This window comes from Anticarsia gemmatalis, chromosome 21 (genome assembly GCF_050436995.1).
Source record: "Anticarsia gemmatalis isolate Benzon Research Colony breed Stoneville strain chromosome 21, ilAntGemm2 primary, whole genome shotgun sequence".
Taxonomy (NCBI): domain Eukaryota; kingdom Metazoa; phylum Arthropoda; class Insecta; order Lepidoptera; family Erebidae; genus Anticarsia; species Anticarsia gemmatalis.
The window spans coordinates 7,287,128-7,312,528 of record NC_134765.1 but is presented as its reverse complement, the minus strand read 5'-3'; the positions used below and the strand labels follow the sequence as shown (position 1 = coordinate 7,312,528).

Genomic DNA, 25,401 nt, shown 5'->3' with positions numbered 1-25,401 from the left:
AATTATGTATTAAGTTTCAAGAGCGAGAACATAACTGTCCGTATTTATGCAAAATGGAACCACACGATTTTCGCCTAAGAAATAGGGTTTACAAAAAGCAGAACAGTATCAACTGCAACTGAAAGAGCTGCACCCTTGATTAAACGAAGGTAACGAACGAACGAAACGAACATTGTCCCAACGCCATGTTTTATCTAGTTTGTGTGGAAGGAACAGGGAAGAAAATTCCCAGTTGTCACCCGGAGAAAATTTTTTGCTACATTGTTTTTCCAATTGTCATCTCCGATCAATTTAGAGTACATTTCCTATTAATTTACATTGAATGTTGTATATTATTTATGATTGCCATAGATACTATCTAAGTCCAATAGTTTAAATTACACAGCTGCTGATTTAATCATCATCGGTGATATTATAGAAACATTGCATTCGAGGTTTTTTATACAAATGTTAGTAAGTAGATAAACATTATGTTATGATTTTTTATTTAGAATTTTGTTTGTGGACTTAAGTTTCTCGCCTCGTAGTGCATGCCTTAGACGTATGAGTGAGACGTTGCACAATAAACGAAATAACCGAATTTTTCATAGGTTTTGCTGGGTGTCCATCATGTTTTTTTAAAATGAAGGCTAAGTGTGGCACGCTTATTACTGCAATGCAAAGAAACGGTAAATTAGAAATCGAGCGATTTAGCATATTTAATCTAATTAATTTACTTCTAATCGAGCGTTTTTGCACATTATTTTAGATATTTTACTTTGGTAGTAAAGGTAGACAAAATTATAAAATGCCAATTCATGAAAAAAAAAATAAAATTCAGATTCAATTTCAATATATTATAGATTATTGTAATTCACATTAAACTTAATTAAACTTATAGCCCACATAAGCTCCTCACACTCTCCACTACGTTTTCTCTTATAGACAAAGGCGCTAAAGGTACTCGGTATAAAATCTCCATCATAAAACCAATAAACAGATTCAAGTCCCATTTTATTATAAAAATCAAAATTACGTGTTATAATACATCTTTTTCACAATCGAACAATAGAAATCGATTATAGCACATTGACATTCTTGTTGTAAATAAATCATCATGGACATAAATAACAAAATCGGATCGTACAGCCTAACACTTGAGACACCGCTACAACGAGCTCGGGCTCGCGAGACAGTCAAACGGAAGTCAGCGGCGCGTCCGAGCGCCCGTATCACTATATGTACACGTCACGTACCGACAGGTAAGTTATGTTCATCAGTCGAGTCACGAGTCAGTCACTAGCACTACTCCGCGAGCGGCGCGTCCGCGTCCCGCGCCGGCTGGCTGCAGTGGAACAGCACGTCGGCCAGCTCGTGCGCCACCTTCTGGTCCAGGATCTGCGACATGACGAGCGACAGCAGGCGCCGCTCGTGGCGCCGGATCAGCGGCCGGTTCTCCGGGTGCTCCGCCAGCCGCAGCAGCGTGGCGGCCGCGCGCCGCAGCATGTCCAGCGACGTGCCCATCGCGTCGGGGTTGTCGCGCAGCGCCGCCACGCCGTGCTGGTTGGCCACGCCCAGCGCCGTCTGCTCGGCGCGCTCGATGAAGGCCACGAGCTGCGCCACGGCCGGCGCGTGCAGCGCCACCTCCCGCGCCGCGCCGCCGCCCGCGCCCGCCAGGTAGTGCAGCAGGTTCACGGCGAACTCGCGCACCACGGGCCGCTCGGGGCGGCACAGGTCGCGCGCCAGCCCCGCGCACAGCGCCGCGATGCGGCCGCGCGGCGGCGTGGCCAGCACCAGGTCCACGTTGGCGTCCGTCACGCACAGCTTGCACAGCGCCTCGAGCGCCAGGCGGCGCGGCGACAGCGGCGACGCGGCGCCGGCGGCGGGCGGCGCGTCCCCGGCCACGGCCGCGGGGCACACGCTCCAGTGCAGCAGGCCGTCCAGCAGCGGGCGCGCCACGGCCTCGGGCTGCCCCGCAAGCTCTACGCCGCCCGCGATGTTGGCGCAGCACACTAGCGCATCCTCCCTCAGCTGCGCCAGCGCGTCCCACCACCACTCGGCGCCGCCGCGCAGGCTGGAGCAGCACGCGCTGGCGTCGGCGTCGTCCCGCGCCGCGCGCTCGTAGGCCCGCGCCCGGGCCGCGCGCGGCGCGTGCTCGTGGTGCAGCAGCAGCAGCTTGCCGGCCAGCGCCAGGAAGGCGCCGGAGCGCGAGAACTCGGCCTCGTTGCCGGGCACGAAGGTGAGGCCGCGCAGGATGTTGGACAGCGCGATGCAGCGGCGCGCCAGCGCGTCGCGCGACTCGTCCACGAGGTTGAGGCTGGGCTCGTCGCGCGTGTAGCACTCGTCCTCGTAGTCCTCGAGGCGGCGCCGCTTCAGCACGCCGGCGGGGTCGCGCACGCCGAGCGCGGGCCGCCGCTCGGGCTCCAGCTCCATGGGCTCGGGCGCCAGGTTGTCGCGGTCGGCGTCGTCGGCGGGCGGCGGCGCCTCGGCGGGCGGGTCGGGCGGCGCGGCGTCGGGCTCGGGCTTGGCGCGCGGCTCGGGCCCGGCGGGCGGCGAGGGCGGCCGCACGCCGGGCATGACCCGCACGAAGGGCAGGTGCAGGAACTCTCCGCGGAAGCACGGCACGACGTGCGCGGCGCCGCCGGAGTCTCCGCCGAACTGCCAGGGCTCCAGCACGTCCTCAACGTGCTCGTGGTCCTCCGCCTCGTCCTCGGGCGCGAACAGTTCCGCATCGGGCTTGTACACGACGGGATGTCGTCGACGAGACTCGAGCGTATAGTTTTCGCCGGATATAACCCGCACGCGGTCGGCGGGATCTGGCGGTTCGCGGGGTTCTTTCTTCGTTTTGACGGGCTTGACTACCGGTTCGGGGCTAGGTGGCGGCGCATACCATGGCCCCTCGTCGGTGGAGGGCGATTCGAAAACGTCACTCAGACTCTTGTGGAAGTGTTCTAGTAATAAATCGAGAAGGCCAGGCATATGTTGCAGGCCAAAGTATCCTATACAGTTATCGTCGAAGAGGAGTATATTGAGTATGTCGAGCGCCCAGCACGTTTCGGCGAGCAGGCCGGACTTGAGCGCCATCATGATGCGCCAGGCGTCGACGGGCGCCACGTCCGCCTTGGTGAGGCGGCGCCGCTTCTCTCCCGTGGGTACCGCCGCCTCCACGCACTCGGCGGGGAATGTTAGCTCACGTTTTAACTGCCCCGCAGCATTTAACGTCGGTGCCGAGTTCTGCAAATGGACAAGACGTCATGTTAAAAAAAAATATCAAGACGTGAACAAATTCCATTTTAATTTAACGTCGTTAAGTATAATCATTTATTACGGTGGTTATAAAGAACAAATAACTTACGGGTGAAGGTGCAGCTGAAGATGAGTACGTGCCGTCCTGAGTCGGTGGTCGAGGTGCTCCAGCCCACGCGGGCGCTCCACCCGGCTGAAAAGTGTACAGCTTTTTAATATATAGAGCTCCATGTATTCGAATTCAAACGAAGGTGTGTGCACTAGTTACTGATATTATTTAGTACTATATTTTCAAAAACATATTGGCAGTTATGTCATGATGCGAAAAGGGTTATGATCGTGAGGTAGATAAAGGTAAAGTTACCGGTGGCTGGTAGGGCGGGTGCGACCACTGAGGCGGCTGCGCCCCGGGAGGCGGGCGCCAGGGCGCGGCGGGCGCGGGCGGCGCCGGCGGTCGCGGGAAGGCGCTGCCCCAGCCCGTGCTGAAGCGTGCGGGCGCGCCGGCGCCGGGCGCCGCGCCTGCCCCCGCGCCGGGCCCGGCGGCGCCCGCGCCGGCTCCCCCGTACTGTCCCTCTCCTTTCGCGAAGTCGGGATGCCGTCGCGGCGCGCCCGCGGGTGCCCCCGCTCCCGCTCCTAGCTGCTTGCCGCCGCCGTACTGCGGATACGCAGGTGGACAGATTAGCGAGGGTCGCCGTGGTTGTGCCTCGTCCTCCTGCACCTTGACGCGACACTCGGTGAGATGCGGCGTCTAGGTTAGAGGAGAGTAACCGATCTCTCTGTCGTTAACGGTGCCGATGCTATTTACATGTACAATTATACTCCTGTTCAACGTGATAGATTTAACATAGTTGTTCTTATTTTGGAAGACACTTAAAAAAACCATTTTTTTGCAAACAGATCGATCTAGTTACGCCGAGGTCACTATAACAAAAAGCGACATTCATAGTAACTTTGTTACTCTGGCCGTGCACCCAAATGTGTTGGCTTAAATATGTTCGTACAAAAATCGATCGAATGTATCGTTACAGGTGATACAAAAATATACATTTGCATAGGTGATCAACCTCGCGACGCATTCGATCGAGTAGTGTTGTAAATAACAAAGCTACGATACCGTTAACTTACAGCTAAGCTTACATGAATTGTGAGAATTGAATGCATGCACAATGATTAAGTGACCAAATTGTTCATATAAAGCCACCACCACACACTCTAAACCTTAACTTCCATGTTTGATTATTTTTGTTAAATTTTGAAGGAGCTGAGCGGACGAATTTGTTTTGTTTAGTCATCGCAGTCTCGCGACCGACGACGACGAGATCGGAAAAGCCAATTAATCACACCGCAAGCCAAATTTTGTTAAACAAAAATAGAAGATAAAAAATAACAGTGATAGCTTAAAATTTTGTCAAACGAGTGGTATTATTTGAAAAAAAAAAATTAAATGAAGCCAAAACCACGAATGAGATTTGCCCCTCACAGCGATTATCGTTCTCTAGAAAAAGTGATAACATTGAAAATTTATTGTCGACGGCAATAATATAATATCGCCACATAAAAAGAGTTATACGTTTTAAAATAAATTAAATTAATTTTTTAGAAGCTTTTAAATTAATGTAATAGTAACTATTATGTAGATTTTACTCCTGCGTTTTGCAGACTATAAAAAGATATCGATCATGGAAATATAACAGTACTTTGTGATACTGTTATATTTTCCATCAGTCACTCTGATGCAATGAGAACCACATTACTTTATTAATTTGACTGACTCTATCTTGTAGAATGCAGCTAGCGCTAGGGTCTGTTTATGTATAAATACATCTGTCAGAAACCTCCCAATAAGTCAACCAATGATTTTACTGAGCCAGTGCAAACGGCTAATAAATAAGTAAACAATGAACGAGAATCGTCTGTGGGCACGCGTGACCATTTCCGTGCGGGTGAGAATGAACCGGTACGCCAATCGATGGGAAGCGGTGTTGAGTGCGTGGTACAAACGGGGCGTCCGTACGTAGGGTCTGGGGCTGGGCGGCAGCGGCGCCACCAGCTGGCGCGCCAGCTGCGAGTTCAATAAGTTACCGACACACGCCGCGGCGCCGCCCGACACGCCCGACATCTACACCCGAACAGACAACAACCAACCGTCACTACCTACTCGCACACCGAGCTCAGCGGCGCGAGCGCTGTTCCGCCACGCGCTCACTCTCGACACTGCTCGAACTTATCACAGTTCTCAGTGTCCACGACGAGCGCATACGTTCCCTTCTCGAGCTGATTTGACCCGACCATGTGGTGCATCAAACCTCGACGCATTGCACATCATGACAGGGTATTACGACGAGACATGCATAGATTAAGCGGAGAATTTTTCCGATTTCAAACTACGGGTATTTAAAAACTGTCTGTGAGGACTGTGGTCGATAGAACACAGTTCGTTGCCTTGAAGGAAAATGAAAAGATAAATGTGCATCAATTTCTTATCTAGGTATGCATGCCTCGAGCAGCCCGACAAGGAAAGTTGATTTATTCGACTTGAAATGTCTTTGCTTGTCATAAAATCTGCGCTTGCCTGGTTAATGTTCATAATATTACAAAGGCTTAACATTTTAACAATTTTAATGGTGATTTTCTGCAACCTGTATAAATATTCTGTAACCTATAACATTTTGACAACACTCGAGATACGAAAACTTTTAATTTAAATAATAAATACTAAGTTACTATGATTGTTTTTCATATTACGGATCTAACTCTCTAATATTGTAACAATGATTTTTTTTTGTTTCTCGTTGTATAATATTGTTAGAGTCCATAATTGAACAACGATCAGATAAATAATTGTGCAACATAAAGCACAGTATCACATTATGTGAATTATGAATAATACTTCTTTGAATAAAATCGTATAATATGCGCCAACGCAACCAAGAGTCCATCCGCATCTTCAAAATATCTCTGTTTAAAATGACATGCAACATGTATGTTGTTTAATTCAATACGTGCGAGAGAGGTCACTCGGTTGCGTGTAACTGCAGCCTTACATGCTAGTCATGCAAGACAATAAATATTTAGGCTGGCTATCCTGCCGTTTTATAGCAACTATACACATTCCAAATATATTTCATAACATTCAGAAATCGACACAAAATATAATTATCTATACTAAAATCCTTGAATTACTTGAAAATAATAAATATTATGGATATTTTAAACAATTTATAATAAATCATCCTCTAAAATGTTGTCTAAATAGTTGTCGAAAATAAACTATGTATCCGTCTACTTATCCTATAATTCATGCTACATTTACTGTTTTAAAGTGACTTTGATCTTTAACGCGCAGCATTAACGCTCAATTGAAACGCTACGCTGGACATCGAAGGCTGGATAAAGTTCAAAGTCGCTCGGGGTCCCGGTCCTCGGCGGGCGGGTGGCATACCTCGTGCGGCGGCTGCTGCGGCGAGATGGGCGGGTGCGGCGGATGCGGCGGGTGCTGCGGGTGCTGCGGGTGCGGCGGGTGCTGCGGGTGCGGCGGGTGCTGCGGCTGCGGGTGCGGCGCGAGGGGCGCGTGCGGCGGGTGCTGCGGCGCGTGCGGCGGGTGCGGCGCGCGGTAGTACTCGGGGTAGGGCTGCTGCGGCGGCGGCGTGCCCGCGCCCGGCGCGCCGCCGCGGTACGCGCCGCCGTAGCCGCCGTACTGGTACTCGCCGCCCGCGCCGCCGCGGTAGCCCCTGCGGAACATCACGACGACGAGCGTTAGTCTATTAGTACCACGCGTGAAGTCTATATGGACATTTGGAGAGGATCTTCTCAGATGACTTCGGAAACTGTGTGATTTTCCTTTAAGTCTTTAAGAGTTAGTCTTTGAGTACTCAGAGAATTGTCTTCTATTGAGCCGTTTATCGTCTCGCGACTGTTTTGCCTAATTTAATTAAAGATTTTTAAAAACAATATAAGTAACGAATAGAAAAGTACGTACCTGTCTCCGTCGGGGCCGTACGGTGGATAAACTGGCCTATTCGGCTGGTAAGGAGACGCGTAGTCGTACCCGTATCCTTGCTGGTAACCTGCTAATTAAGTATACGTCGCATTACAATCATATCTATTGAAAATATCGACAACATTAACTCTGTGCTACTTTTATATACATGCATCGATAAACACACATAATGATATAAAAGAAACATGCACAAAGATTATTGTACAAATGAAAGTAATTAATAAAATACGTCCATATACATAAATGTTCTTTATAATATGCGAAATAATACAACAAAAGCGGTAACAAGCTAAATGGGTGAAAACAGGAAATAAATAAATACATACATTATATTTGAAAAGAAAACTTGTTTGGTAGAATCCGTCATGTGTCAATAATTCCCATAATACTTATACAAATTACACTGAGAAGATTATGGGATGATAGAAAGTATGAGAATAACATTTTTATCAGTAGTTGGTATTATAATTAATTAAAAACTCATAACGGACCTGTGAATAGGAAAAGGGTTAATACGTGACATGACAAGGTATATGAGGAGAGTGCTGTGTGTTAAGTACCTGGGGGTCTCCTGGGCCCCGGCGGCTCGTCGAACGGGTTGGAGGCGGCGAGGTTGTCCCCGCCCGGCCCGCCGCCTACAACCACACGTCTTTGTACCCAACACGTACCCGAGAGGAAAACTAACCACCACACCACTACGGCACATTTTCAAGTGAACTTCTCACTTCAAATATCGTATCAAAAAGCTCATTTATTATTGATTTTTGAACGAATCTTCCATGATTTAAAAAGTTGCTAATCAGAACAAGTTTCTTAATAACGTGCCAAGTGCTGTGGTTGGCACCACAAAAATATTCCGAGATAGTTGACACAGTTTGTATTTACAGTGGAAAACAATATTCACACAAGACTTATAACACCATGTTAAGTTCCTCACAGATACGACTGTTAAGAGTTAGTGGTAAGTGGTAAGCGTAGTATAATGGGCCGAATGGTTTGTTAGATGTGTCACACTCGGAAACATTAGATAGTTAGTTCGATGGCACAAATAAAGAAAACAAGCACCGCGTGGTGTCCTGGTACACGGTGCGCGCCACTAACGTGACAACTGTGACGAGTGTCGCGGCGTCAGTGCGCGGACACTGTCGGCTAAGTCTATCGAGCTCATGTACAGCGATCAGAACTAACAGTGGGTGTCAATCACTCTGTAAACACTGTCGCCTCACAATCGAAAATAATATGCTATACTTAAGAGATTAATCGAATTTGATTGGTGGCCGACAGTATTTGAGAGTGCCTAGCGATGCACGAACATGTGCTAAGTCACGCGGTGCCACTACAGCCGAATCTAACGACTGTCTATTCACACGCATGTTGCCAGATTACGATAAAATAATAAAAACTCTAAAGATCGAGAAGATAATACGTAGTATCTTAACTAGATTCCTAGAGTCGAGGGAATCGGAATATGAACAAATTTTCAAACAAATAGCAAGTGAACAAACGGAAATATGTTTAAATCGAATCTGGCAACATTTCACACTATAGCATTGTAACAGGTGAAGCGAATAACAGATAACTGAATGTTCGTAATCAGTTCGTGTATGTATGGAGCGGTCCGTACCTTGCGAGTGGTTGGGCTGCGGCGGGTAGCCGGCGTACTGGCCGCCATAGCCGTCCATGGGAGCTCCGCTGGCACTGCTGCCGCCGCCGCCCGGGAATGACTCTTGTGAATTTGATGAACCTGCTGGTAAAACCACGTGCCATCAGATTTTGAACGCAATTACCTTATAATATATACCTATAGAAATATTTTAAGGACATGACATGAAAAAAATAACTTTACCTATACTTATTGAAAATTAGTAATAAATTTGGGAAAAAACCAGATATGCAGGATATAAATAATTCAACTTGGAACTGACCTGCACTGGACGTACTATTGGATTTTCCACTCTTCTTTTTAGTGGAGGCTTCTACTTGATTGATGATGGGTTGCGGGTCAATCCCACCGCGGTCGAAGTGGCACTCGTACGCTAACAGATTCTTTGTGTAGTGCTTGCGCAACGTGTAGGCGGCGGACGACGACGCGCCGATGCCCAGTAGGCCTGCGATGTCCTTCCACGTCTTGTTCTTCGTCACCTGTGAACGTTTACATTTTAGCGAGGCGCACAATGAAGCGAATATCACTTTGCATTTTGAAGTAAACAAATGAACACGAGGCGACAGTTAACTAGAACATAAAGTGTGAAGGTTTAGTGCTCAATGGAAAAGGCGATAACTCGCGCGCGTTAACGAGTGGAAACCTGACCATGCCGGCGATTCTGTCGAGTGAGGTTGAGCAGGCGAGCGCTCCCCGCGGCGTCGCGCGGCGGAGTGACCGCCGCCGGACTCGCTCAACGTTTCAATGATAAAAATTTATTAACTATCGTTAAAGGCCGGGCGGGTTTATGGCGCCTATTCACATAAAGCGCGCGGTACATGCACTAACATAAATCCTGACTGAAGTCTATTAGTCTCGGTCGCATCGAGCGCTGCGTCGTTTCACTAGCACCGCTAAAGTGATACTCGAGAATACGAATGTTTACAAATGTTCACGTTTAAAACTGTAAAACCAAATTGAATTACACACACCGTTCGTCGCGTATACATTTATTTGCTTGACTTTTAGTGCGGTAAGCTAAATAGAATGCAATTCGTAATATTATGATCGTAAGATTTATGTTAATAGTGAGTTTAAATAATAAAGGAAAGAAACCCGTAAAATGCGGCTCGTATAGTGAGCCGCATACGGGCGGGGAGCGGGCGGGGAGCGGGCGGGGAGCGGGCGGCAGTACCTCGACGAAGCCGCCGCGGTCGCGCACCAGCAGGTACAGGCGGTACAGGTCGAGCGGCTGCTTGGAGATGGTGGGGCAGGCGGCGATGGGCGTCCGCCGCTCCTCCATGAAGGCCAGCAGGCGCTCCACCCAGCTGCGGCGCTCGGGCGCGTCGTCCATCTCGTACAGCTTGCCCAGCGAGTCCGACTTCTGGCACAGACAGACCCCATTACACACCCGACTTGCGGAGGCTGAGCGTCTAATTAACGACTTTTACGCTTTGTATTACTTGTTCTGTTTTAAATCAAATCGTCCTGTTTAAAACTAGTTATTAAAACTGACATTGTAATTCTTTTCTCTACCATTTCTATCATTATGAATAGTTTCGATGATAATAGCCTTTGCTATGAAGTAAATATGTAGTTACAATTTACGAACAACTGGGTGTTTATGAAGTGCTTTAACTTATGGACAACAAACCGTTTACTCAAATGCAGTCCCTTTGTGTGGTTGTAGTCGTACATTTTAAAATCTTTCATAGTATTACTATATCATTAACGAACTACATGTCGTCATAAAGAGTTGATTTTCTTTTATTCAAAACGTAAACGTCGATAATTTTGAACGTCTTAAGCCACTTAAATATATAAAAAACTAAGCACTCATTTCTATAATACCACAACTATTTATTAGCAAGTTTTCTTATGTAAGTGTATATTTACACATGTCATAAAACGGATGCTTAGTTTTATTTAATTCTAGCAATATATTATGTCTAGATACATGTTTGATTTTACTGTAGAGTAGGTATATTGAATATGAAGTGAGCTATATTCACGGCATAGAGCAAGCGTTTAGATAGAGTTGTGCGTTACCGGGCCTGACGAAGACTCTCCTATTCGTCGCCTTGAATTTTCAGCCTAAAATAAAAATTTCCACTAGTATAATAAATCTGTATTTATCCGAATCCAAACTACTTTCGTCAGCCCCGTTCGTTTTGAAAAACTCCTTATACAAAATTATCAAAAAAATGAAGCTACATAAATTAACAGAATCGAAATTAGAATTATTATTGAAATAAGGAGTTTTTGCAATATTGCATTCCAATACAAACCCTTTCAATAAACTAAATGACAAGCTCGTACATAGTTTACGAAACGGGACTTCGAGTATTTTCATGCAATCTGATGCACAGTGCAGGTCGATAGGTAACGCACGTACATATTTCCCAACACGGACATGGCCAAACCAGAACATTGATCTATAAAAATTGTTACTCTGTTAACAGTCAGGATAGGCGACGTCCGTGTTTAAAAATGTGTGCACACGTTAACAAACAGGCATCAAACCAAATAATCATGCTCTACTGTAACAACTAAATAGCCAATCACACTTCATTCAACGACATTATTCGTGTAAGAAAATTCTAAACGAAACGTAAAATATTAAAAACCATAAGACCGTACACTATTTTAACGTTTAAATAAATAATACACATTCCTTAGTTATAGTTTAAAAAGTCCCTAAACTGTTTCTGGAAGCATCTCCACAACCATAAAAAGAAATGTAGCGGAAAGCAAAATAAAGTGTAGAAACTAAGGTTTTTCAAGCTTCAAGCTAAAAAGTTGGTGTTGTATAGTTGTATATTTATGAAATACAAGTATGTACACAGATGCAATCATATTATTATGCATTAAAAGGCAATGCATTTTGTATTATGCAGATAGAGTTCGACTAACATGCAATTTGTAACACGTTATTAAGTGAAAATATTAATCGTATCGAGCACTACACATGCTTATGATCTTTAACTTGATATAAACCTTTGATCTGTAGGACTCCGGCGGTATGTGACTGTTAAATACCTGAAATACATGATAAAATGCAATGCCTCCCTTTCGCTCACACACACACAGTATGTACGGTGAGAAACAAGACAATCGAAATGTATGAAAAGACCTAATTACAAACTTTTAATGGCCAGTGACAAGGCATTTAACTGAACCGAAACATAAAATAATGTTGAGTTCACGGGCGCCAGTCACATCGAGTGTTGGCGCTTCTCTAGTACTTCTACTTACACATATTTACATAAGAGTAATGCGAATTTTCATGCGATCGACGCCCGTGACAAGAGTGGTTCGTTATGGGTTTCCACGTAAATGCAATATTTGAAAAGTAAAAATGTAACGTTAGATAAAGTCAAAGGAGATGTCTGTAAATGTAATTGCAACTACTCATCGATATGCATCGGTCTCTCGGCCGTCATATACTTCGGAAACGTCCATGACATAAGAGTTAAACAAATTGTCATAGAACGCGAATCTTCGATCGCTCTCGATCGATCTTGGAAAAATCGAATCGGACGGTTTCCAGAAGTACCAGCGAGAACAACTAAGAGAGCGAGGCGTGTCAGTGTAGCGGTGCCACGTGGCGAGGTGGTGGCGGGCTAATGGCGGGTGACGGCGACACTCACGGGACTAGACGGCGGGCGCGGCCACGACGACGGCGACGCGTCGTAGTCGTCGTGCAGCGACGAGTGCGAGCCGCCGCCCGGCGACGGCGACGGCGCCGCGCTGCCCGCGCCGTACTCCTTGCGCGACCCGCCCTTGCTCGAGCCCGAGCCGCCGCACGCTTCTTCACCTGAAGCTGTAACAAAAACACCACCATGCTTTATGGACTCGTGCCTCGTAGGAACTGATTAGTTTAGAAAACTTAGCTTCAAAAAATGGAAAATTAAAAATTTGCTCGTCGTAATGAGAGCACGGACGTATGTACGGACCTGCCGAGGCGTTACTGAGCGTGCTCTGCTGGCTGCCTTCGTCGAGCGGCGCACCGTCGGGGCCGGTGGTGACGAGTGCGGTGGCGGGCGCTGCGGGCCCGTTGTCGTGCGGCTCGGCGGGCGCGGTCGGGGGTGGCATCGCACCCTCGGGTGCTCCCGGCGCGCCGGGTCCTCCCGGCCCGCCGGGGCCTGGCGGACCCATGTGACGCGGCTGCTGCTGAAACATCGGAAGGCGCACGGTTAGATGTTAATTCGGATTAAAAAATTCACTGGAATCGAGGTAAATATGGAACACATTAAGACGTAAGTTAAATTATTGGTTAGTAGCTTTTACCTTTAGTGGTGGATAATGCTGCGGCGGATGCGGCGGTGGCGGCGGACGATAGCCGTAGGGGTAAGGATGATGATTCCTCGGCGGGTAGCCGTAAGGCTGCGGCGGCGGCGCGTAATGAGGACCCTTGTATGGAGGGTGATGAGCGTAGGGCTGCGCCACCATGGCGCCGGGCGGTGGACCTGCTCCAGGCGCCGGCGCCCCGCCCGCGCCGCCAGCGCCAGGACGCGCCGGCGGCCCGCTGCCGTCCGATAGCGACGACGACGTTCGCGGCGGCATCGCTACGTTCTGCGTGCCTGTAAATAATTACAATATATCATTAAATCTGCATTGGACAACAAATAAAATCTAAAAGCCTAGGTTGGAGTGTGTAGTTCAGAACAGAATAATGAACAATTGCTAATATTGGTTTCACGTCAAGAGTGTTAATTGACAGCAAGTTGTGCTGAAGAATTATTTACTAATGTAAACTATTTTCTGTAAGTACAGCAGATGTCAAAACTAACTTTTACTGAACAGCTTCGAATGGTTCCGCAACTAGTTCATAAATTGGTAAACTATTTCTATGAATGGCTCATTGAATAGAAACTTCAAAACAGAACTACTAGTACGGTACGATTGCACAATGTAAGCCGTAGTTAAATGTCAAGTTTATCAATTAAATTGTATACGAGAGTGCAAGCGACAAACATTGGCGTGTATCGGTTTTGTGATCGATCGTGGTGGCCGGCGGGGCTCGCACACACAATTTGAATAATACAGTTAACGAGGGCTCGCCTAAGCCGGCCGATCATCAATCGAGGGCGGAGAGACGCATCCGATCACTTTCGTTTTCAGCCGGCACGTGAGCAGCATGCGCCGCTAGCCTGCGAATTCTCGCTGCACTTTATTGCATCCGTATATGTGCATACGACATGCACGCAACGCATTGACCGAGGCCGAGATACGAGCGGCAGTGATTTGCGACGACGAAAGTGGTATTGCAGCTTTTATGTAGGTCAATTTGGACTCGGTTATGTTAGTGTTACGTGAGATCGCCCGACTGTTACTGATTATTTTACAGCAATTACACCATTGCAAAAATCTAAGATTGTATGAAAATTTTTGAACATTTGATGAGCCGTAATGGACTGGTGTAAGTAAATAAAGATAAACACGTGCGAGGGTCGCCACTTTAATCTCATCAGTGGGCTATTATCGGGCCATTATATTGTGTCGGCGCGATCAGACGCTCGGCAGACAGCGAGGCGCCGGTGAATCATAGATAACAACGTTGTGCCATACGCGCCCACCTATATATCTATTTGTTTACGACGACCTTTAATGAGTGTAGCGCCACGGTAATGGGGTCGTCCCGGCTCGACTCACATCCGTCCAATGTCTCGTAAAAATAGCATGCGGACCAATGTTGAATGGAAGTATTATAGAATGCATCTAATGACATTGACATTTCCTGTAGACATCATACTGTATGAAAACAGAGAATCTGTGCCAACTTTGGTTTCCATGAATTTATCACTATATTCTGTATAAATTGAATGTTATTAGATCTAAACCAGTCCCAGTAGTCGTACATTACTGAACCGTATCTCGATCACGATATGAAATTAAAAATGGACAAGGACGTCCCCGTAGTAATTAATGGATGCATTGCATTCAAACTACGTAATTTACTCTGTCTTATTCTATGGGGATATAGGAACATATCAACTGTCAAGGTGTTAACAACAGTGCTCAGGACAGAAAAGGAATCTCGTAGAAGAGTTATCGTGGATACTTGATGTGGTTGGACCTATTCAATACTGTCTCTAGATAATAATCCAGTCATCGTCTATTACACACTTTCTTACTTTTAGATACTAAACAGTGTTTGTGTATCAGTTCAAACCGTGCATAACAAACATGCACTTATGATCATGACCCGACATTATCATTCGCCTGGAAAATGTATAAAACGGTAGACTTCCGTTGTGTCATTATACAGGGCAGTAATAAGTGTCATTGCTGTGTTATTGAGCAACGGTGTCGGACTCTTAGTGCATAACCAGCTCTGTCAAGGGCAGGCCCGTCACCACGCAACGCAAGTGGTCGTGCAGCGGTGGCGACGGCGCGGCGTGCGTAACGCACCTCAGCCGAGGTCTTTACTTTCCCATCCAACAATAATACCACGAATGCACGTGCATGATACTGCAAGGTCTTTAATGATTTAAACTTGACTTTAAACCAGTTAGGTATATTTGGATATTTCATAAGGACACCGTACACAAACTCAACCGCCAAACCAACGGGTGTTTATCACACTATGTGCCGCTCCCATTAAAGGTTTAAAATATGTGAACTTTTAAAGTTCGTTGTTGTTCCACAGTCAAGCAACATCTTATAAATGAATTTGGAAGAAAGTCGATAATAATATCGAGAAAACTTTTATGTGGACAAAAGCACAATACATAGTCTCAACATTTCGAAGTATCGGCACTTGAGGAGTGGGCTCTTAAGCTGGCAATGTGCGTTTGGGCGCGCACCTACCGCGGCTGCCCGCGTAGAGCCGTCACATTCCGCGCATACGATCAGCGCCCACACACTATGTATACGTAAAGTTAGGGCTAAACGTATAAATAACATAAGAAACCCAACCAACATAATACATTTACCATCTAATTAGAAGCCAGCAGTCGTTAACTGTATTTTTTAAACTGTCAAATACCATAAGTAGAGTAAACATTTTACGAAAAGGTTCAGTGAAAGGCTGTCAGGGCAGCTTGCAACTGAAAGCCGTAATAATGTCACTTAAATAAGTGGAATTGCTCGACTTTTTTTTTAAATATCAACTGTCCACAACTTTAGCGCAGTTGAACACAATTTCTACTATTTTGTTTTAAACAGTATTGTTTTTCGTCAAAACGGGCCAAGTGTGGGCGATAAGGCAATTAATTCAATGAGAGTTAAAGTCCAGCGAATATACTGTGAATGCATTGAGGAAAACCCAACAGGAAACGTAAAATGTGGTCAATTTGAAGAGGGAGATATCGGTGAATCATAGCAAATAGCGATAAAGACGAAAGTCTTATTTATACAGTAGTCGCAGACGTGACTCACGCAGAAACGATTTTATTAATAACTTAACCAAGGGTAAGGCATCAGTCTTATCATCGTGAGCTCGTGAATCGCCTACTTAAAGGGAGACGAAATTATGTCGATCTGATAACTTTAAAAAATATTATAACAATTTGAGCTATAACATATGATAGAAGTCAAGCAATATTTTCAGTAATGAGTCCAGGACGATTGCCAAGTTGTTTCCAAAATTTTGACATCAGCATAACAATTACAATTCTATCGGATTACTTACAGCCCTATATCGCGACACTAAAGGCTAGAAGTGACTATACTGCTAAATTAAGATTCGTGCAATTTTCAGCAAAATTTCGTACACAACCAGTTTTAAATTGAATTTATTAATAACAACGAGGATTAGCCTTCTTATATATCTGAGCTCTTAAAGGTTAATAGAATATAGGAATATTTTAGCTCGTGGTAGGTTAAAGCCAAATGGATCTTATGTGTAAATGATATATTTTTTCGAACATGTACAATAAATTGATGTTGCATCGTGTTCGCAATTTACACTTAGTCTCTAAACTGAACGTGGCTGTATGTTCAAAGTGTTTTGCTTTAGTATTTACACTGAAAATTCAAAATCACGCTGGCACGCAGTTATTCGTAGATCTGGGTGTTTTTATTCGAATACATTTTTGGTGCAGTGACCCGTAATAATGAGGACATTTCCAACTTACAACGAATTTTTGTTGGTGCTTAAACTTTCAGCTTTTATTGGTTTTGAATGTATGGTAGAATAAAGTCATAAATGGTAATATTATAAAATCAAACTCATTTAAAATCGGTTTTGGTTCATGGAGTAGCAACCAATCGGTTTGGGGGACCAAAGAAAAAATTAAGCGGGACGTTAGACGGAGAAATAAAAAGATTAAATTCTAAACATTATTGTGAATACGGTTCTCGTAGGTAATGGCATTATGTGAGTAAAGAGCAAGCAAAGAGTATAAACAGAACGGAGACAATAGCGTTAACAAGAGCGGCCTAGTTGAGACAAGCGGTGGCGTCAGGGCGACGCTCTGTTTGTCGACCCATTTAAATTGATCACCGCTAACATACGACGCGACGCCTTAAAGTCCTATATACTAAATGATATACAAGCAACGATATTACAAAATCTGGTTTACTGCATCCATACATACGAATCCTAAGTAGGTCCATATTTTAATGTAATCTTAATGCCAAAGAAAAATGCATCTTAGAAAATAATAACGTATTGTAATTCATGTTCAGCAATTTCATACGTGCGGCTGAATAATTTCATTATTCAATATCGAGAGCCGAAGCAAATTGACACAATGACTATAACAAAACAAAACAAATCAAATGAAACCTCTGTAAGTATTTCATTGACAAATTAAATCTCGTTTTCCTTTTCAATCTTACAGCAATCTCAGAGAGGGACGGAAGCGGGGTGGTTGTTAGGTTTGTGAGGTAAGTACATCTGGTTATCGGGCGAGGGGTGGTAGGTGGGTTCACTTGTACATTTAGTGAATGCGTATAGTATACTATAGCGTAAACCAAGTCTGGTCGAGGTTAGGGAAAGAATGTCCGCACCATTAGCTAAGGGGGCAGACGGAACGGGGTGAATGGGCTGTCGAACCCTCCGACCTTGACTCGCCGAGATTTATCACTTTTCCGGGGTAATCTGAATACAATTAGGCGATGGGCAGCCATCGGGCGGGACCGCAGCCACGCAACAGGTTCCTGCTACAGGAGTCATATTCTTTTTCAAGTGTTTTTTGTTCGGCCTACCGTTACTCGGAAGCACTTGGGAGTGGGACCGCTATTCGTATATTTGATCCGAATTACTTTTACAGTAAGAATTGGACAACCAGTTCAATTTCGTATGGATGTAATTTGATGAGAATTTTGTGTTGCATAATAAAAGTATATTATTAAGTTCTTTGTGCATAACTTGTATTCGGGAACTAACGCTAAAATGCATTGTTATAATGTTTCGACGCAGGTTTTACTGAACGTCATAGTAAACCGACTTCAAGCTTAAATGCATATTCGCGTTACAATACAAATTCTATACGGAATATCTACGAATTGGAGGCGAATCATCCAACATACTTTGCTCGAAGTGGCGCACTAGGTACATACAATATTTAGGTAATTACAAATAAATACCTTTTTATTATTTGATGTTTCCTACTTACATTTCGAAACCTTTTTCTATCCAAGGATTCACAAATGAGAGTGATGCACTATTACGTAACCTTTATATTTTTTTTCAGTTCTTAATCCCTTGACAAAATATGAAATCTACGGAATGTGCCTGTCTTGTAACCAAAATATAAATTGTTTAGACTGACAACAGTGAGTAGTTGGCACAGACCATCATAAATAATAATAACGAGCACGTCGATCCTGGCACAAAAAAGCATTCAAAACAAACCACGAAGGATCGTTTACGTGAAAACGATCAAAACAAACATTATGGCAGGATCGGGGCAAAAAGCGTTTTTGTTTTACATTCTGCTTTTTTTTTTCAAAAGTGAAGAGTTCGTTGGCCTTTCAAGGACGCTAAGGCACGTGGTCGCACATAGTTGAATTTTGAGTAAAGCTATAAAAAATATACCCAACCCTCCAAGCTCAACTGGATATACATTTACAAATTCGCACACATGCGCGCGGCAGTGACGATATAAATACTGCAGTAGCTAACTTTGTGAGTGTAAAGTGGGCAATCAAATATGATACAATAAAACCGATTATGCAAACAATATCTTGCTTGGACGCTTGACGATAAATAGAACGACTGAGGACTTTTGAGTTTTTTAATCATCATAAAATAAGATCAGAAAAATTGTTGAGAATTATAATTGTTCAAACAAAAATACTATTCTGCGACAAAATCAATACATTTATGTAACAACAGCATGACACAGTTGCATAACCAAATTACCCATTCAAGCAACAATATAAATCGTGATTGTAAAAAATGGTGTAGTTAAAATGTTAAATATCAAGCCGAGTATAAAGTAAATATAGGTTTCAAATGTCACGGAGAAACAGCGAGCGGCAGCGCTCGACTCAGTCCCAAGAGCCAGCCTTATCTTAGTTGATGGCATTCCACTGCTCGGCGGCCGATACGCACGACGGCCGACTGCGAAACGCTTTTAGCGCCCGTATACTGAACAACGAACCTCTGTGCAAGGTATTATCATCTCTAACGCATACTACACAAGGTTCCACTTATAAAATCCGCGTTATTAGGAACACTTCGCGCAAAAGAAACCTTATTGGTCGAAAATTAAAGTCGTTTTCGAAAGTCACGTTGTATGCGGGCGTCAAACAATACGCAATTCACCTTCGAACGCGTCGGGTTGCGGTATTGCGGCTTCATTGTGTTAAAATAACGATGGAACCTGGATTGGAAACGAGCACAATGCGATCGATAAAGAGAATTTTATTTTTATTTAGGTACACATTGATAAAGAATATTATGATCAATTAGACCAAGGCTAAGATAGATGTATAGAATGAAAACTTTTTTACACCCAGAACGTGTTGGAATTACAGTGATATAATCATACAATGTATTTAAACATTAAAATATCTAAAACAGTACCCAATTCTTTTACAATATTGTATTTCCTATCTTTGTCTATGTATTCACGCAGATTTTTTTATACCAATACCACTACTACTAATGGTGAAAAAACTGTTTCTACTACCTACCTATATCCGATAATACTTTTATATGAAATAATTGTACCTACAGAATATCGTATTTAAAATCCAAAAATAAAGCAATGAGTCATTGCTTGTATATCCAGAGTGCTTGTACATAAAACATAAAGCAGCTTATTTTTCCTCAAACGCTCGGTCTATAATTTTCTAGCGCGAGACTTCACATATTCATTCGATGTTTGTCGAGAGTCAAGAAGTCCGACGAGCCGAACAGTTGACGTCATACAGTCATGTTAACCTTCCACCACTCCACTAGCCTGTGACAATTTAAACGCTTATATCGAATACATTGCCGCAAAGGTTCTGGGCGTCGAATTCACCGAGGAGTGCGAGCAAGCATTGGACTAGGAACTTGGTTTGTTCGATCGCAGCGCTGGAAGCACGTTGTGAGGGTGTATTGCGGTCATATAACCGGTATTCGAGTGGCGCAGCAGTCGCCGCTTGGCCGGTCTATAGCTCGATGTTTTGAGAAAGCCACGTTCGGCAATCGACGACGTTAACAAAACACGATTGCTTTTGCGGTTGCCGTTCGTTACAGCCGGTTTAGGCAAAATACCAAATTGCTTTTGGTTCCTGCATATAAAAGCACCAAAGTTACCAGTCAACCGGTACAAAATAATAACTGTTTAGTGTTTATACGGCCGGCATATCTTCATGTCTATAAAGATATAAAATTACAGTTACAGTCAGCATTACCCAATATGTAGATCTTATTTAAAATGAATGTGTTGTTTCTAGTATTCACCTCAAATAATGTAATGACAACATAGGAACAGTTCGAGATTGTGTGATTTATAAATATAATTAATTGCCTTCACCATCGTTCCAGTTTGGCTACTAATGCGTTCTTAATTTAAATTCTTTACTATATTGTCACTGTATCTGTTTTTCTTTATATTACCTCAAAGGCACTCACAACAAGAGACTCACGACAATACAATTTAATGTAACAATCTAAGTAAGATTGTTACATAGAATTCTTTGGCTTCCTATGCTTAATGAAGACGTAATTCTTAGATAAACAAAGGATGTAGAAAGAAAACTAGCCATGCAATGGTAAACAAAACGTAGCTATCTTTAGTTTAACAGTGGCAGTTCACTTTTTGAGAATAAGTTTGTTTTGATTATAGGCTACAAGGAGAGGTTAGATAGAACTATCATGGTGTTTTTCTCTGTTCTCAATTTATTCATAGTAAAGACTAATATTCTGAGCATAAGTAGACAGATTGGAATAAGAATAAATCCTTTTTATAATATTTACAATGTACTTTTAATTCAGCGTATAATACAACAATTCCATTTCTATGGTTGGAAATAGTTACCAATCATTAGTTATTGAACATGCCTGAAAACATGTACAATGTGCAACACAATTTTTATTCCGAGTATGATGAATGATTATGAATAGTATGATATTGAGTTAGAGAGCCTGAACTATGGTATTTCTCATGTATTTTCCTGCCATTATACTGTAGTATTTCCTGTAAACAGAGCTCACTCATTACTCGAGTAGTTTATCTTCAATGAAAACTTGATAGCATAAATACGAACTAGTTCAATTTACAACCAGAAGTACAACATTGCCACAAGGTAAAGGTGAAGCTAACTGTCGGCAAAGTGAATACAAATTGGATATAATAAGTACGACTGTTGGATTAGGTAACAGAGTTAATCATTATTCAACATTTCATGAATGAAGTAGTATTACTCGAAATCAGATGGAAAGCAAAAGTAACTGTATAATATGTAGCTATGTACACGTACCGACATCAAACAAATCGTGACATTGGGTAAGTATATAAGATGCGGCGTCCCCGGTGGGTGAACCCGTCAAGGTCATTTTGAGGGAAGCCCCACAAGGGTGCTTCTAAGAATCGCTACATTTTAACTACATGTAAATTGGAACGTCAACATAATGGCACATTGAATACGTGATTCACATCCAATAGATAACATATCCCTCAAGTATTCGATACATAACTAGTATGGAAACTGTTTGATTGATTCGGCGCGTCATCATAAGGCAATATATAGGTTAAACATTTTTGTTGTAGAGTGAAAGCATTTATATGAAACTGCGTCAAGTTTTTGGCAAAGTAAAAGTTGGATTCGTTTTTTTGCTTCAGTTTGTAGGTAAAGGTTGTCAATGGTAGTCGGTGGCTATCCGGCACATAGGATCGCCTCGTGGGCCTCTGGGGTGGAAGGTCCTGTTTTGCGTGCTCGCCCCGACGGTCGGTGGGGGTAAGTTTTTCACGAGGCCCTATATACCGCGACCACCCCGACTCGTACATAAGGTGGGTGGGCTGGGGTGGTTCGCGCCCGCAAAAGGGGCAAAATACGGCGTACTCTGGGCGCCCGCTCTATGTGGGTCAATGTCGGGAAAGCCCGTGTCTACCGGTGACGGAGTATGCACAACGAATCTGATCAACACACCCGTGACAAAACAAAAGATACGACTAACCCTCCAACTACGTAAAAGATCCTTATTAGGGGGTAATAAGGTTCAATTTTAAATAAGCGCGCCGCAAGTGCATCTCCAAACAATATCAGCTCTTCAAATCATTAAAAGATTAAACACTGAACTAATCAATCGTTTGTTTTCAAATTTGACTGAGTGACATGATTAGTAATTTGTAGTGACATGCTCAGATATATAATAAATTGAATCATGTTTTGTGTATTCATTGACACGAACTTGGATTAGATTAGATTAGTTTTTTGGTTGGTAAGGTGATTTTCATGTGATTCTGGCTAAAGAATAGAACCCATTTACGTCAGAAAGGTAGGAAGGTACTGAGGTTTTGTCTAGTAAATGGTGGGCAATGGAATATTTTTACTTACCAACAGCTGGTGACATGGAGCGAGAGCCGCTTGAGCCGGTGGGGCTGGGCGTCGGCCTCAGGTGCGGCGTCGTAGCGCGCCCCGCGCCGCCGCTGCCGCCCGAGTCATTGCTGTTCTGACCGGTCAGATCCTGGAACAATCAAATACATACTTATAATAATGGCTTCAATTTCGTAACACTGATAGCAAGATTTCACCATCGTCCCAGACGTTTCGACGCAAAATGTAAAATATTCATTAATTCTTTAGAATTGGAAATAAAAATAAGTTGTTTAAGTCTCTCTCTACACCAACGATAAATCGTCACTGGGTGTAAATGAAATCTGCATGCGCTTATTACAAACTTGAACAAATGGGCTATGTAATTTTCCCTCTATGCCAACGATAGGTACATGCCATTATGATGGGTTCGGCAATTATTGGTTTCTACAAGGACAAGAAGGGTTTTTAAAGAATCTCTATCAGCCTGTATTTCACTGACATATTTTGTTCATCTCACTCGTGAATTGTCGCTTGTTAGTTTTCTGACTCCCACGTCGTTTAAGCTACTCAATCATGTGGCACTTTTCTTGTCGTCTGGACACTTATTGGTCTCATTGAAACAAGACATATAGTCCAAGTCGTTACATCAATATGTAAAACCACTACCAGTCTTGGCTGACATTTAAAGTATCCTTGGGCCTCCATTTCTTCAGCGTATTTCCCTTTAACTAGTGATTTGATCGTTATTTCATTGATGGCAGAAAATGTATGATTTCTGATAATTTCGAATCGTAATTACTTTCCATATATTGTTACTTCGTTGCATCGTTTGCATTGCTAATACGAATTTTGGATTAGTTTTTCTTGGGTATAAATGTGTAAAAACAATACAATCTCGAATCAATTTGACACTACCAATTAACAACTTCGCGAGTATATTTGTAGCGATCTAAAAAGGTACAAAAGATCATTAGTAGACGATAATACAAGATCAATGTACATTTACATAAACCCTGCAACATATGCATTCTTGTGCTTGGGTGAGATGCCTTGACACTGCAACCTCGCCGGTTGGAAACAACAATAGCACGCTGAGTCAATAGAGCACGGCCACTTGCGGTAATCGTGCAATAAAACAACGTACGGAATCTCCGCAAACAATGCGCCTCAGACCGAACACCAAAATAAAAACAAACACACTCAAGTTAATACTGAAGTTCGAGTAGATGATCATAAGTAAAGGGTTACTAAAACAATTACATAACGAAATGCAATAGTCGTTAAAGTGCAATGTTTCCAACGAGTTCTGCATTATAACACCAGTTCAAATAAACCATAAAAGCTCAACCGACTTTATATACACAGTTGACAATCATATGATAGTACGTACCGTTTCAAAGCAGTCAGTGTTCGCCTCTCATAAATCAATCGGTAGTCCTTTTCTATTACAACATACAATACAACGGTAAACGCGATTAGAATGAGCTAACGTCAAGGAGAACAAACCGTCCAAAGAACGCGTATTACATGTGAAGCTTTTCGAAGTTAATACAAAGTGTTGGGTCGTATTATAGAGAGAGCGGCGGCGCTGCAACGCGTTCACAATGTTCGAACGGGCTCACCGAGGCAACTCACGACCCCCCGCTGTCGAGGTTAGCTCGCCTGCGAGAGGCTCCGGCGTCGATCAGACGAGTCCGGCCCGTGGGGCGGGGCGCGGGGCGGAGGGGAGCGGAGCGCGATAACTGCGGCGATGTTTTTGCCGTGCTCCAGCTCGCTCGCTCGGCGCACCAGGCGCGTTCTTCATTTCGTACAGAGTCCATTATCTCTAAGGCCGTCCCTCTCGCACTCGTTGCTCGCTTCGTCGCGCCTCGCCGCACCGGCCGCTGTTTTATTGCCAGCCGACGATTTTAACGTGCGCTCGCAACGTCCGCCGGAGCACAAAAGTTTTTATGGAAATTTCATTCCGACTGCGCCTCGCTCGCTTGCTCACTCGGGAACGTCAATATAAAAGCACGATAACGAACGGACGAGTCAATTAATTATTATTGTTGGAAGCTGTCGGGACGTGCTGGGCGGCTCTATCTAGATACTGTACACTGTACAGTGCTTTCAGTTGTATAACTAGTAAATTGAATTGACTTGGTCCATGTTACTCTGATGTTTGGTGATCCTTGGACTAGTTGGCAAAAAATTGTTAAAGAATGTGTACGAAAATACACCCTTGTATATTTGACGCCCAGCGTTTGACCGTGCATTTTTATTTTATGCTAAAACTTGTCTTATGTCTATCTACAGAAAAATTCACAGCCTTATTGATGTAAATGAACCAAACAAAACTTTTAGAGATAGTGGCAAGTGGCATTCTATGAAATATGACTAAATTTTTAGTATTATCATTTTTATCCTGTCGTTTCTTGACTACTGTTGACGGACGGACGATCTAAATATGGTGGGGACAAGAATGTGCACATAAAGTCTCTTAAATGGTTTAGTATGCAAAGTATACATTTGCTCCTATGACATTTGATAGTTTTCAATCAGAAGTGAATCCAGCAGGGGACATGATCTCAAGGGTACCTCAAGCTCCTCGAACCAAGGCTTGGATCCG

At 43.8% G+C, this 25,401-nt stretch overlaps 1 protein-coding gene across 18 annotated transcripts in view; it reads right to left on the bottom strand.

Moving 5' to 3' along the window:
• Positions 1-976: 976 nt before the first annotated feature.
• The window catches only part of osa (trithorax group protein osa), an 83,181-nt gene continuing 58,756 nt past the window's right edge, over positions 977-25,401 (bottom strand). For 2 of the 18 annotated variants that reach the window (XM_076128337.1, XM_076128353.1), the window contains 16 exons: positions 22,812-22,941; positions 13,158-13,450; positions 12,824-13,040; positions 12,518-12,690; positions 11,865-11,906; positions 10,917-10,961; positions 10,063-10,251; positions 9,151-9,367; positions 8,850-8,972; positions 7,786-7,860; positions 7,205-7,295; positions 6,668-6,956; positions 5,240-5,344; positions 3,590-3,880; positions 3,335-3,418; positions 977-3,213 (listed from right to left, as the gene is read on the bottom strand). In XM_076128337.1, the coding sequence (XP_075984452.1) occupies positions 1,285-3,213; positions 3,335-3,418; positions 3,590-3,880; positions 5,240-5,344; positions 6,668-6,956; positions 7,205-7,295; positions 7,786-7,860; positions 8,850-8,972; positions 9,151-9,367; positions 10,063-10,251; positions 10,917-10,961; positions 11,865-11,906; positions 12,518-12,690; positions 12,824-13,040; positions 13,158-13,450; positions 22,812-22,941 (4,293 nt within the window). In that variant the 3' untranslated portion in view covers positions 977-1,284. Of the gene's footprint in view, positions 3,214-3,334; positions 3,419-3,589; positions 3,881-5,239; positions 5,345-6,667; positions 6,957-7,204; positions 7,296-7,785; positions 7,861-8,849; positions 8,973-9,150; positions 9,368-10,062; positions 10,252-10,916; positions 10,962-11,864; positions 11,907-12,517; positions 12,691-12,823; positions 13,041-13,157; positions 13,451-22,811; positions 22,942-24,183; positions 24,474-25,401 lie in introns of those variants that run through there. The other 16 variants (XM_076128355.1, XM_076128342.1, XM_076128340.1 and 13 more) reach the window with 16 other exon arrangements.